Source organism: Helianthus annuus, chromosome 1, assembly GCF_002127325.2.
Source record: "Helianthus annuus cultivar XRQ/B chromosome 1, HanXRQr2.0-SUNRISE, whole genome shotgun sequence".
NCBI classification, from domain to species: domain Eukaryota; kingdom Viridiplantae; phylum Streptophyta; class Magnoliopsida; order Asterales; family Asteraceae; genus Helianthus; species Helianthus annuus.
Window position 1 is genome coordinate 145,901,281 of NC_035433.2, and position 15,458 is coordinate 145,916,738.

The following is a 15,458-nucleotide window of genomic DNA, read 5'->3' on the forward strand; positions in this document are numbered from 1 at the left end:
ATATTTCGATTTCGATGAAAGGTGATACGAATACGATAGAGTTTCCTAATCAAATTACTTTCAGTCCTAACTACTATATCTAACATAAGCATCCTAGTTTCACATTTCGGTTTCGATTTCGATTGAGTTCGATTGCTTTTCGAGTTTCAATTCGATTTGATTGATCACCACACATATCAACATAAGGTAAACACGCACAAGTAACACGTAAGGCACACACACACACGTATAACAATACCAAAGTTCGCATAATTCGGGGTTCGAGCTCGATGATTGATTTGTTTAGCTTGATTATCGATTAATTAACTTTATCGCACTGATACTATCTGCTATTTAAGGTCGATTAATGATTCACATTCGATTCATTTGATTAGACAACACTTACTCCACATAATACAAAAATTAAAATAGATTAATATAGATAAAAGTCAAACTTTGACTTTGACTTTGACTTTCGAAAACACGGGGTGTTACACTAGCAGCAAAGCTAAAGAATTGGACACCAGCTCCCGGAGACCCAATGATGTCCAGGCTCCAAGATAAAGGTAACTCTTACCCCAAGAAGTCTCATTCTGATAAATCCTAGCATGACAGGCCTTGATCAGCCTTCCCCCTACAAGCCTAGGGGGAGGGGATCGGCCCCCTATTACGAAACTTTTATACGTCTTACCAAAACGCTAAGTGAGATACTGTCAACAAAGAGCGTAAATAATTCTTTCCCCAGACACCCCCTCTATCAAACCAAGACCCAAGGCCTACCTGTAACACCCCAAAATTTTATAAAAGATTATTTGAATGTTTAAATGTTTTAAATGATTAGTTAAGTTATAAATAAATAAAAAAAAGTTTAAAAGTTAGAAAATATACAAGAATAATAACTTAAGCAACTTTGAGGGGTTAAATTTGTAAGTATGCTAACAACCTAATAAAAATTAAAAACCCAGTATAGTGGGTGTGTGTGGGTCGCGAACAAAAGGCATGAAGGAGAAAAAAAAAACCCTTCTCCTTCGTTGTAACTCAAGGAATTCAGAAATTAAAGGTGTTGTTGATCAAAAATCGAATGCATGAAGCTAGTTATTCGCTAATCTAAGCACATTGAACATAAGGTGAGTCGAATTATGTGTTTTAATGCTAGTCGATGAAGTGGGTTTGATCAATCTGTGAAATAGTATGAAATTGAACTTATATATGAGTTAGAATCATCAAATAGAAGGTGTTTTATGCTCGAAATTGACTGGATTGAAGGTTTGAGTAGAAACCCATTTGTGCTAGTAGTATGATGGTTTATGTAGTTGAATAAGTAGAGTAATTTCTATAAACAAATGTATGTGTACTAGAACATTGATAGATTATTATGTTGTAGGATGAGTAAATTATGCAAGAGTAGTTGATTGTATGAATTGCGAAGATTTCTAGTGAAATTGTGCATAGGATACATGTACATAATGCATAAAATGTTATACGCACACTATGTGTTTGATGAAATGCCTCAATGACAATCTAAGTAGTTTTGAATGAAATATGAACTAATGTTTTGCATAAGGAAATTACGGAAATTGATATATTGTCAATTGTGATATAAAATACGAATGATACATGAATGTAAGTGTTATGTGAACAAATGACATAATCTAAAGAAGAATGGATTATGTGTAGGATTGAAAGAAGAAGGAACTAGTTCCGGTTCGCCACAAAAGGCCCAAGAACGAGGTAAGTTCATTTACTTACAATCATATATAATGTTAGTAGTAAATTATTATTACAAATCCATGTGTGTTGTTAGTCTTATAAGCCATTAGTTTCTAGTTGAACTATAGAAGGTATGTTTCAAATTGAATGAGTAGTAAAAATAAGGTTCCTTATTGATTCGTGATGAACGGGTCAATTGGGACTTGAATGAGAATGTTCAAGAATAGGTTTTATGATGATGGTCCGTTATGAACGGGTTACTTAGTATGGAATGAGAATGTAAAAGAATGGTCTTTTGCCGAACCGTACTCAAACGGGTCGACCGCTTAGAAGGAAGATAAGAAAGAAGGTCTTAGAATATGTTGACCCATTAGTAGGGGTTTACACATTGATGTTGGAATTTGTTAAAGAATGAATATTAGAAAGTTGGATGTTATTGTTAATGGAATTTAGCATTATATGAGATGTAAATTTATTAACAAATTTTGTTGTTGTGATGTTAGGTAAATCTCATGCTTAGGATGGCGAGCTCGGATCGAACACACCACATCATCCATATATGCGCTTCTAGTTAAAGTTGCCTTCTTGTAAAAGGGTCAAAATGATTTTTGTAATGTAATGTTAAACTTAAGCCTAGGATGTTCGTAAGTATTTTGGATATTTTCTTTTAAATCTTATTTTGGGTAGTTTGGTCAAAATACTTGTAATGAATTTTGTATGGTTGCAACCTTCTTATCTTTAAAAAGTGTCGTAGCACTAAACTTTGAATGAAGTTGGTTAAAAAAAGTAGGGAATCGATTACTATACGAACGGGTCATGCCCAATTTTCTTTTCTTTTGTTAAAAAGTTTATATGTCATTATGTCTTTTTTCGGATGTCGAAAATGTGGGCGTTTCACTACCCTAGCGAGTACTAAGAGTTTCACAAGGATTGTGGCCACAAAACAGATAATTGTACGTACCTAAAAAGAGAAATTGAACTAGCAGTAAACACAGGGAAGTTGTCTCATCTGGTCAAAGAAATAAAAGAAGGAGGGGACAAAAAGGGGAAATATGTAAAACAATAGGAGCCTGAAAGGAGTTTCGTAGACATGATCAGGCGAAGGGATGAATACATCCCCACTCGAACAGTAAAGACCAGAATATTAGGTGCCCCAGATTGTATGAAAGCCCCATCCTCATGCCTCACCTGGAAAAACATGAAATCCAGAGGCTCCCACTCAACATCTCGGCTAAGATAGCGGGACACAAGGTTGCACGGATACACGTGGGTCTGTGATGCTATGATGAGATGATTGTTGTTAAAAGTTTATGAGGTAATGGTTATTCGGTGGATGAGGGTGGCTCTGTTGTCGTAATACACTGTGTTTACAGTTTGTCTATGTGTCTATGACGCTATGCCGAGACACACAAAGCCAAAGGTACAACCAACAATGCATAGAAATCTTTGACTTGGGTTGTTTCCAAGGACCAAGGTGTCTATGGGTATGTGATGCTCTTCTGAGACATTATTGGTTGCTATTGTAGGTCACGTATTGATTACATGTTTATCTTTCACAATGATTCATTGTTGTATTAAGTTTGCTGGTGAAGAGGCGATGATGATAAATTGTAGGACTAGGAATATTGAACGAGTTTATTAGTTTTTATTGTATAAGAACTTTTATGAAGTTGTTTTGTACTCAATCGTATTCTAATTATGCAAGTATAAACGGTTGGTCTAGGGTAGAGACGCTTTGCATTCCTGATGCCTGCAGTGCAACGCACTCGAACATCATACTAGTTCTAATAATAGCATCTGCATGTTTTGTGAATAGAAGCCTATATATTTATTTTATTATATTAAGCTTCATTTTTATCTTTTATACTATAAATTATATACGAGTTTTACCCAATAGTTTTGTTTTCACTAATTAAAACTAAATACTTAGCTGCATTTAATTTTTTTCCTTAACATTCCGATATAAAGTTTATTGGAAACGGAGTTATATTAAAAGTAGCGATACAATGACAAATCAAGCCGCTACCTACGATTTAACATCTATACCGGTATCGGTATTCGTTTTTTATGGTTTTTCGATAATGCAACTCATATTCTTATAACGTTCATTTTTAAGGGACTTGTAATGTAAAGTAGTCCATGCTAATTGGTAAAATTGGATAATCACAAATATAAGCTTTCTAATTACTTTTCTAAAGTGAATTGTAATAATTGACTACATCAGAAGATTTTTTGTTTTTTATATAATTTTCCAATATAATATTTTTTCTTTTGTTATAACTCATTTTGATTAGATTTCGTTTTCCGTTTATACCTTAAATATATGGTGTTTTATAAAATTTAAAGCATGTCATTACGTTTACCGTTTTCGTTATTTAAACAATACAATATGACGTTTTATACGCTATTTACCTTTTTTGTTAATTTAGTAACGTAATATGACGTTTAATAAAATTTGAATATACCATTGCGACATGTTTTTTGTTATCTACAACTCGATAAAAAATTTATTCGAATGAACATTGGTACCACTGTTGTATGCGGTTTTATGGTTTTCTCAACATGGTGATACAAAACAAGTTGAGTTTTTTTATATATAGTAATGTTGTTTACCTTTTTTATAATTTGTGTAGCAAAAATACATTTCTGAATATATCGTTGCAACATACTTATTTTATTTAAGATTCGATAAAATTTTTAATCAGACAAGGATATATAGTTGATTTTTTTGTTCTTTACCGTGACGAACCGAACCAATATCGTTTGAACTATATCGGTACTAGTACCGTATTCCTTTTATAGTTCTCTTGATATGGTGATATAAGAGTGACTAAAACAAAGTTGTATTGGCAATAGAGTATTTTAGTACGATATGCTATAGTAAGTATCAGTGACTGAACCGATGCCCCACCCGTACAACACTGGTATCGGTACCGGTATTTGTTTCTATTGTTTCCGATCGATGTAAAACACGTGTCGGTGTCCTTTTAGGCGTATCTCTTTTGGTTGTTATGCCAAGTACAGGTACCATACCAATACTTTAATGAACCAAAACAATACCAATCAAAAGCCCGCAACACGAGAATCCCACTAGTTACTAACAAATTACAAATAAAGGTAAAATAACCCAAAGTATCTACACTTTGGGCTTGCCTTTATGGCCCGCTTTACATAATTGGTCGAACGAGTTGGGTCGGCCCGATCTATAAAATACTTTGTTTAAGCCCCCCGCTCATTTCTAAAGCTAACATAAGTTAATTACTTAAAGAAGTAGCCCATTGTTTAGACAAGGTGGTTCATGGGTGAAGTTTACTGTTCACGAAATTGTCTTAGGTCAAGCCGTATAGATATAACTCAAGTAACATGACCATTTGTTTTTTATAACGATGGAAATCGAATTCAGTCCATTATTGAAAAAAAAAAAAAACTGCTCTAACAATACTCTGCTAACCAATAAAAAGATATGTCCATAAAAGTCATTCAATATTTTCTACAAATTCTTAAGTATGATGTTTAATTGCAAAATGTAAAAAAATCGCTTATTTATAGAGTAGTTATGTAATTACTCTAGACTAATTATACTAGTGTAAAACCCAATTGTATGTTAAGACTCATTTGTACCGTAACCTAATCCTTATTATATATAACAAAATTTTAAAAGATAATAATTATAGAAATTGAAACTTTATTTACTAAACTTTATTAATCGATCAAATAAAAAAATATTAGAGCTCCCGTTACGTGGCTTAAGAACGAACATGTTGAGAGCAGTGGCGGACATACCTTGTATTAAGGGGTAGCCTCCGCTACCCCTTGACGATCCGATGGTAGTGTAAATTTTGTAAAAATTTGACGTTTTTTTGATTTCGTTACCTATATTTTTTGAAACGTTACCCTTATAAGGATTTTTTAGATCTGCCACTGGTTGAGAGCGTTTAGATTACATAATCTCTTTCTAATCTCTTTCTAATGATGCTAAAACGGAAAATTGGCCCACTACTCACAATCTATTGTATTTAATACATAGTATTTAATACAACTTTTATGTATAGAAAAAAAAAACAAATAACTACACAAATTTGTTTTGGAGATTTAAAAACTGACATAATATTATTACCTTATGGTTTTATTCATATAATTTCACATGCTATTTTATCACTTGATTATATAATCTAAACTTTATAAATTAAGCAATTTTGAAATATTTTTGTACCTATATCATCATGATGTATATTTCCATCAACATGGATTGATGCCTAGTATTCCTGGGGTTTGCAGAAATTCCAGCAATGTTTATATGTTTATATATTTATGTGCAGAGTTTTATAATTATTCAAGTGACACATATATAAAAATAATATTATATGCGTACTTGATATGTTATTTAAATAAAATAATAATTATATTCACCAGCCTATGGATCAGCGATGTCTGGGATCAAGCATACAGTACTACGAGTCTACGAGCATCTTCAGCTGTTTACGGATTAATTCATTTCATAAAATAATAGGGATTATCTCTTAAAGTAGTATAATATTTATTAGAGTTAAATGTCATTTTAGTCCTTCCATGTGGTTTTAGTCATTTTGTCAGTTTAGTTCAAATGTTTCATTTTTTGTATTTGATCCAAAAAAGTTTCACCGTAACCATTTTGGTTCACTGAGTTAACTTCATTCATTTTTCTGTTAACGAGAAGGGCAATTCGGTTATTTTATATGGCCGAATTGCATTTCTAGTTAACAGAATTACATATAAAATGACTGAATTGCCCTTCTCGTTAACAGAAAAAATGAATGAAATTAACCCAGTGGACTAAAATGGCAAAGCTGAAACCTTTTTGGACACAGAGGTGAAAAATAAAATCTTTGAACTAAACTGAAAAAATGACACAAACCACAGGAATTAAAATGATATTTAACTCAATTTTGTGCTCTTTGGCAGTCCAAGGCTAATTGGCTTTAAGCGCTAAAAAGTCGTGTTTTTTATTGGACAACTGAAATCGACTTATTAAGAGCTCGAATCGAGCAACGGTGATTAAATGATCCAAAGTCAAGCACAAGCCTGAATTGTACAATGGATTTGAACTTCACATATCAAGATTAATTAATATCACAACATATACAAACTTATTAGAATCACATAAAAATGCTTTGATCATTGTGACCATGATGACGAATCTTCTATTTACCGCGTGATGATGATGACAAATCTTAGGGTAGGCGGTATGGTGGTGATTGAGTTAGGGTGTTTGAGTTTTCTTTATCAATGATATAAAGTCATGTCAACTCCCCCCTTCACTCCCCATTTTCTATTCAAACACTAGGCATGGTTAAACACCCACTCAAACATCCGATTTCTCTCTCATCTCTCCTACTTTGATTGGTTCTTCTCTCCTCTCTCTCTCCTCCCTTTGTTCTTCTCCAACTTCGGTGAGTATACACCGATTTCTCATCCTCTCTCCTACTCAAACACCCTAACTCAATCTCCACAGTGTGGTCACCGATCGGTGACTCCACTCAATCACCCTAGTCCCCGCAAACCACACCGCCCACCCTTATATTTATCAATGGAGTAAACTACCAAAATGCTCCATGAGGTTTGTCGCACTTTTGTCACTTTAGTCCGAAACTCAAACATTTTAAATCTGGGTCCCTGTGGTTTCAATTTTGTTGCCATTTTCATGCAAAAGCAAAACCTTGTCAGACTTTTCAGTTAACATCCAGATTTTTCAGTGATCAAAACATGTTGAAAATGATCAAAATCTTTTCCAGTGACCAACACCATATTGAGAATGATCAAAATCTGTTAAAAAAACTGGATATTAACTGAAAAATCTGAACAGGTTTTGCTTTTGTATGAAAATGATAACAAAATTGAAACAAAAAGAACCCAGATTCAAAAGGTTTGAGTTTTTGATTAAAATGATAAAAGTGACCAAATCTCACTGATATTTTGGCATTTTACGTTTATCGACGTAAAACAAATGATATACTCGATATTATATTCCATCAACATTCTCTGTAATTTTTCCTCCATTTCATCAATCTCATCCTTCGACTTTCTCTTGGGTTTCCTTTATATCTTTCTCACAGAAATTCATGCAACTTTAATTATGTATACTGGTTATATATTTTAAATTATCTTGATAACACAATTTCTATTTTCTAAGATTCTTTTAATTTAAATGATAAATTCACAATCTCTCTCGTTTCTGGGTAATCACCATTAAACCAAAGTCATCCATTGATATATTTTTTTAATGAACAACTAAATTACCGGATTAGCATTCTGAGATTCTTTCAATCGAGCAAATGCATCATCTCATTTATAATGGATAGAGTTGAATGCATACCTGAGTCATCAGTTCCGGGGAAAACCTGTCCGCCAGAAGGCCCATTGCGGTAAAACTGGTTCGGCTTGGTTTCGAACCGGCGACCTCCAGAGAGACCTAGTTCTACACTTTATTGTCATTACCAATGTCCTTCAAAGTGATGCTAGTGATAGTTGAATTTGGAACCTTAAAAGAGAGAAATGAAATGACTAAGATGATGTTTGTTTTTGCAGACATAAGTTGTCTGCAAGTTGATTTCATCTGTTTTCATGTCTGCAACTAAAGATATGGTATGAAGCTTTGCAAGTTGAAAATATAAGACTGTTTGTTTTTATAAATTGATACTGTCTGCAGAAACAATCATCATACACTTTGTATCTTCACAATTAACATATCCATGATCCAAGTATCTAACTCACATTTTAATTAATGTATCTTCACAATTAATAAATTAAAAAATTATTAACTGAAAAAAAAAACAATCCCATCTTCACATTATTCAACGTGAGTAGCAACCATCTTCAACAACCCCATCTTCTTCAAGATTCAACACCTTCTTCAAGATTCAACACCTTAACAACCCCATCTTCAACAAGCATGGCATACCTCCTGGACCTAACCCTTAACCCAACTGGTGAGGTCGTAGATGGTGATGGTTTGGAGTTCGTCGGAGGAGTCGGTGGTGGTTTGGAGTTCGTCGGAGGAATGGGTGGTGGTGGTTGAGGGGGCGGAAGGAGAGGGAGCGGTGGTGGGTGAAGGGGCGGTGGTGGTGGCAGACGGAGGCGACGGCCGGCGTCGTAGTTTCCTCTGAAAGAGGCCTTCATGGTTTTGTGTGGAATTGAGAAGAAGAAGAGGATGCTGGAGATGTTGGTAGCAGGATGTTTGAAGGAGTTGTGTGAAGATGTTTGAAGGAAGGGTTCATAACTTTTGTTTTAAGATGAAATAAACTATTTTCAGATCTGTTTAAAAAAAACAAACAGTATTCAATGGAAACGTTTGTGCGCCTACAGACAACAGTTCCCTTGAAGATGTTTGAAGAAAAAACAAACACCTCCTAAGATTATGATTTATACTATGGAGTAGTAATTTGCACTAGTACAAAACTGATATTTGGATGAGGTGAAAATGACTTTTAGACGGGGTTTTTGCTGAGACCGCGTCTAAAAAATATTTGGGACCACGTCTAATGCTTCAATCTGTACTAGCTGTGCAATTTTCATTAAAATACCAAAACAACAAATTACAAATTACAAACATATAACAGGTAAACGGGCAACAAGCTACGCCGCAAACCCTTTTGTTATACACACAATGCCATTGTTCATTTAAATTTGTTTAATTTGTTCAAAAGTACTTTGTATATGTTTAAATTTTCCAAATAATCTTTATAAAGTTCGTGATTCTCACACATAGGAAAACTTTAAATGTAGCAAAACCACCCATTGGATACTGCCTGATTTTAGGTCTTAAAACTTCTACTCGCCTTGAGGTTGATGGAGCACATGATCACATGAATTTCTTTATTTCTTTAATTTTTTTTAAATCGAATTTATCAAAATTGAATTAAAGTTGTGCACATGGTAATCTTGGTTCACGTGAATAACTTTATGATATAAGGATAATGATTAAAAAGTATATAACAATATTATAAAAATCATACATATCATGTAACTTTATAATAAAAACTAGACTTAATATTTGATGAAATCCAAACAATTTTATTTAATTGCAACGATGATCTTAATTGTATATATGTATTACTAACTTACTGACAGGAAAATATATTTAATTTGTTTAAATAATATTTTTGTGAGAGTAAGTGTATATAATTAAAGAGAGAATTAATAAAATGTATTAGGATAAAAGAGAATAATATGGAAATGTTACTTCAAGATCGAATTTGCCAAAATATGGCAAGTGAAAACTCAATTGACATTACAAGCATCTAAAGCTTAAACCTCCTAAATTCAACTAATTAACTTTTTTTTTCAAAACTTCATAAGTTTAACTTAACCCTATGAAATTTTGGTTTAAAAATTGCAAATACTTAAAAAAAAAAAAAAAAAACTAAAACAAGTTGTTGACTACATCAACTTAATTAGATTAGTTGCCTGTAATCCGGACCAATATGTTGGTGGATCAAGTAATCCTCCCCTTTAGGAACATCAAATATCATATTTTGGTGATGGAAGAATGGTTGTTGGTGTACACTTTGCATCTCCTTTTGTCTTCTAAGCTCAAGTACCTTACGATGCGAATTTGAGTGTTTTGCAAGAACAAATGTGGGGCTTGAAGCTGGTCGATACTCAGGAACCAATCGACCAGACTTGTAGCGAACCCCACAAGCATTACAAAGCGTTTTTGGACCTAATGGTCCAGTACGCCACTGGGGGGTTTTATCAGTGGCACAATGGAGACACTTCCGCCCTTCTCCATTGTGCGAGTCATTGTCATAAACCTCTTTCTTCTTTGGGAGAGCTTTCACTGCTTTCTTGCCAATTAAACTCGGGCCAATGTCAGACTCTGACTCTGACGACACAAGAGGGGTTGGACCCATTGAGGGTTGAGAGAGACCAACGAGTCGTGAAGTCCAATTGCGTGGTGCCGCACGAGAACGCTTGGTGCGAGCCTTGGCTGGAACCGCCACATCCTTGTCAAACATCGCGTTGTTGGTTTGGTTATCAACGTCATGTTGGAATTTTTGAGTCTCGGAAGCTTCAACAGGTCGCGATTTGACTCCCGACAACAACCTTAGCTTCTCCATATCTTCAGATGAAAATGATTCTTCCACAAAATTTGATAACCATTCTAGCTCAGCCATATCATCATGCTATAAAAAAATATTAACAAAGTCATTTAAAGCTAGATTCATCATAAATTACAAGAAAATAGTTATGATGTAACTTGACAAGTATGAAAGAAAATAGTTATGTAATTTATTAAAAAAAAATTCACTCATAAACTACAAGAAAATATACACAAAATATTACTAACAATTTACTTTCTTTTTTTATATTGATATCAATATTAATATAATTATGGTATTTTAAAAACCTAAACCTAAGTAATTTTACTCACACTTGGACAAGTACATTAACTTTTAATATAAGTTAATAATTTAAAAAAATAAAAGTATTAAATGTTTATATAATTATATTTCTCAACCCTAAAACTATTTTCAATATAATGATACAATAAATATGCATGGGACTAATGCATATATATTATATATACATGTATTACCGGGACACAAAGGTCATGGGAGAATTGAGTGTCGGTGAGGCTCCGGCGAGCGACATCTCCGGAGGAGTTGCAGCTGTCGACGGTGGTGGTGACGATGGAGGAGTCGTTGGTGTCTGCGACAACATCATACGGCTCATCGGTGTCATCGTTAGGGAAATTGAGAAGGTCATCAATGATGAAATGGTCGGTTTTGACGTCGGAGTGTCGCTTTTCGGGTGTGAATTGTTGGGTGTTAGCATGGAAGAATTGAGGAGTTTCCATCTTGTTTGATGAAAATGGTAATGTAGAGAGAGAAAGTGTGTGTTATATAGAGAGAGAGTAGTGAGAGAAAGTGTGTGGAGAAGGAGAGAGTTGAGGAGTGAAGAGAGGTGAGGGTGAGGAAACCAGAGAGTTTATTTGCGTTTGAAGGGGGATGGTGACACCTAAAAATATGCAACTTTAACTATAAATATTATTATTCATTTTATTATTTTATTCGAATTATTAATATTAGAATTATTAGATTATTATAGTTATTATTAAAAACTATTTAGTGGGCTTTTTATTCATATGTATGAAGAAAAATAGAGTATGCTTGTATATATGCCGATTTATTTTTGGTAATATGGTGTTCGATTTTTTTGACTATTTCATTGATGATTAAAATCCATGAATTTATTTAGTTAACTATGTAACTAATATTATAGGACGAAATACACGGGTTAAGACTGTTTGCTAGTAAATAGGCAACATGGAATACTCTTTTGATGGTGGGTTTGGTTTTATTTGACATGATCAACTTGTCTTTTTAAGTACTTGTGAACTTGTTTAAATTTTTATAGAAATATATATTACTCAATATAACACTGATAGGGTTTTCCCCGGTTCGGAGACGATTGTATTCTGATATGGTGAATTTTGATTGTGTTATGTAGCATGTCAAAATCAATATGGTGGAACATATTAGCATGGCTCAAACTTCCTGTAACAACAATCTTCCTTTCAAGCAAGGACCCACTGTTATATGTTGAAGAGTTGAATGGATCAAAGATATGGAAGCAGGTTATCAATTTGGTTTTCAAACAATGATGTGGCACGTGTGGAAGACAAGGAACTAGAGAGAGTTCGACGGCTTTTTACGATCAGGTAATTACGTCATGAAAGCTATAAAGGCGGACTCCTTATGGGTGTCGAGTAGATAGAAGCTAAGCGGATTAATGTGGGAGAGATGAGGAGACTTTAATATTAGAGATATAGTGAAATAAATGTTGTATTACGGGTGTGAGTTTTATTTTTGTTATGTTCTTTTTTCGGGTTTTTACAACATATACTAGCCTTATTTTATAATCATAGAATCTCATTATTCAAAAAAAAAAGTATATATTTAAATTACATTAACTCACACATGTTCTCAGTTCATCTTAAACATTACTTTTGTCAATTTCAGAGCTTTTGGGGTGTGTGAGATGAATATGGTTTATGGATTGTATTCATTTGATTAGATACATTTGCCTTGTTATGCACATTTATATACCATAAAGTCTACATGCACCTTATGGTAGAGATAATGTGTACAATATATTATTTGATTGTAATATTAAATCATTTTCATTTTGATAAAATTATACTTCTCGTCACAAACAACACAATACAATATTAAATCATTAGGCCACCCGGGGTGGAATCCTTTTGCTCCGTGATGAAATATATCACACGTTATACAAACTAAAACACCACCGCCACTCCTTAACATCACGCGTTGATTTGATAACCCGTGGCCACAATCACGTGTGATTGTTTGAGAGAAATTGTTGGGTGTGGTGAGTGATGAGTATTTCCACTAAAATCTTGTGATGAAATAAAACTCGATAACGTGAGGGAACTTGATTGAAGTTATGAGTGAGTGATGAGTGATGACCACCCCCTACTCCCTTATAGGGGTGACGGTATAAACAGTAGTTTTGAAATGTAATAAATCACCTTTTATATATAGTATATTTATTTATTTATTTATATTGATATCTCAAAATACTATAATATGTGTAGAAAAAAATCAAGTTTTCTTGCAAACAGATGATAATGCCACGTAGGATTATGTTCTTAATTACATTGTGGGGCCAAAGGTGAATGGAACGATCCCTAGGAGTGATACCGAATGAATGATTCTTGTACTACTCACCTCCTCATTGGTAATCGTCCTTTAAATATAAAAATTAATCTTTTGCTTTAATATTTTACTTTATATGTAAGTAAAAACATTGAGTTAGTAAATGAATAAGTTAAAGAAAAATAGTTAAAAACACTGTAATAATTCATAAGCTTATAAAATTTAACATCCCTTGCTTTCTTATAATAAATATTTAGATATCATAAACACAAAGGTAAATCAGGCTTTGTTCTCACGTTGAGTTGACTAACTCTAACACGATTCATATATTTATTTGCATTAAAGACATTAACCTCAGACCTTTGCATACTCAAAGTGTTATACACTAACATAACATATGTAACTCATTCATCTAAACGAGTTAGACGGGTAAATGAATCGTAAACTAATTGATGGGTTACGTATGGGTTGCAATCAAGTTGTAACAGAGATACATGAGTGGTGACAAGTAAGTTAAGCCAGTCGTTATCACAACAAAAGGGTTGGCCTTATAAAAGTCGACAAGCTTAATTAAGCGGTATGAACATGTCAACTTGATTATGATCCGTGTACTTAACTAACAGCTTAACTTCTCAAGTCAAACATGATCGATTAATAAAACATATCGGATATGAGTATACGACAACAAAAACTAAATAATTTCATGTTGGGTTAAGATCGTTTAAGGCTTTGGGGCTGTTTGACAACTTCTGAATAGGTAAACGCTGAACCAATAAGAGATCTGAACCATTAAGTGTTGAACTAGTAAAATGTCTGAACCATTAAGAGCCAGTATAATATTTAACCATTCAGAGGCAAATGTCTGGCCAATTCAGATAAAGGGTCTTAATCATTCAAACTCAGTATAATGTTTAATTATTCAGAGATAAATGTCTGAACTATTCAGACATCTACTTACAAAAGAAACCGTATAAACTTAAAACACAATCTCGTTTTTCAATGTTGGGAACTTGGGATTTTAACTTTGAAAAAGAAAAATTATTACGAATATAAAGAGTTAAAACAGCACGTGATAGTGGGTTTGAGGGGAGTGTCAGCTGAGCATGTGAGGGGCTCACACACGTTCAAAAGCCAATAAGGCGGTGGGTCAATGACACGTGGTATTTTATTATTGGGTAACCGGACGTGCTTTGTTTTTAAAACAATTTTAACAAATAAAATTATAATTAAATTGTTCGTTTATGGAAATTATAATTCTAGTATTTTGTTTAAGTTTTTTCTTTTATTGAACGTGAGAGCACATGCCTTGCTTCCGTCACGTGATTCGAGGTGGGATGCACGTGCCATACTCACGTGGAAGTTGGTGAGGATGAGAGTTGAAGGGTGAGAGCTTTTGTTTTCTACAAAAATGGAATATCCCTCTTTGTACATATGAAAATAGATCATAGATCGTCAAAACTTTAACTACTTTCTAACCCTTTTTGGAAAAAAATATGTATATGTTCATGGTATTAGTTGGTGTCCTAGGTTAATGCCTAAACCATCAAATGTTTGACCCAACATATTAGTAGTTTTCGAGGTGAAGTTATTTATGGTTGGGGTGTTACAAATGATTCGAAACCCCTTGCACGCCTAAATGTTCTAGAGCTACATGTGATCGGCTTGGTTAAAAGCATGAACGAGCCGAGCCTTAACGAGCTCGTGCTTGAGCTCGAGCCGTGCTTTTAGTTCGTTTGAGGTTGTTCTCAAAATAGCTCGAGCTGAGTCGAGCCGAGCTCGAAGCCAAGCTCGGGCTCAAATAAGTAGGCTCGAACTGAGCCGAGCTCAAGCTTCATAAAATCATGACCAGTCGAGCTCGAGCTTTATCGGGTTCTTGCTCGACCCGACTCGTTCACACCCCTAGTTATTTATGTAGGAATCCGTTCGTGTAAAATAAATACAAAATTATATTAACTTGAAATTCTGAACAAGAACAGAATGAAAAGAAAATATAGTACAATTACAACTGAACAAAACAGGAAAAACAAGAACAAAAAATTCAAACAGAAACACTGTTCTTAGCTGAGGATCGTGTTAGACATGGGTCCCTTAAAACAAATTTCGTGTCTC

The 15,458-nt window shown here is 33.9% G+C and overlaps 1 protein-coding gene and 1 long non-coding RNA gene across 2 annotated transcripts; one reads left to right on the forward strand and one right to left on the reverse strand.

Moving 5' to 3' along the window:
* The first annotated feature begins 976 nt into the window (after window positions 1–976).
* On the forward strand, window positions 977–2,461 carry LOC110934720. Its single transcript, XR_002588574.2, has 3 exons — window positions 977–1,106; window positions 1,657–1,710; window positions 2,193–2,461. It is a non-coding gene; the product is annotated as an uncharacterized LOC110934720 (long non-coding RNA).
* A 7,421-nt stretch (window positions 2,462–9,882) lies between these two features.
* On the reverse strand, window positions 9,883–11,631 carry LOC110936587 (GATA transcription factor 12). Its single transcript, XM_022178992.2, has 2 exons — window positions 11,264–11,631; window positions 9,883–10,850 (listed from the first exon to the last, which is right to left on the reverse strand). Exons 1-2 carry the CDS (start codon window positions 11,522–11,524, stop codon window positions 10,119–10,121), a joined length of 993 nt encoding a protein of 330 aa, XP_022034684.1. The 5' UTR covers window positions 11,525–11,631; the 3' UTR covers window positions 9,883–10,118.
* Window positions 11,632–15,458: the final 3,827 nt, after the last annotated feature.

Excerpts from the sequence above, each read along its gene's own strand:
- LOC110936587 (XM_022178992.2), bottom strand. The coding sequence starts at position 11,524 with ATGGAAACTCCTCAATTCTTCCATGCTAACACCCAACAATTCACACCC. Across the intron at positions 10,851-11,263 it reads CCCATGACCTTTGTGTCCCG|CATGATGATATGGCTGAGCT; the intron begins GTAATACATGTA and ends ATTTTTTTATAG.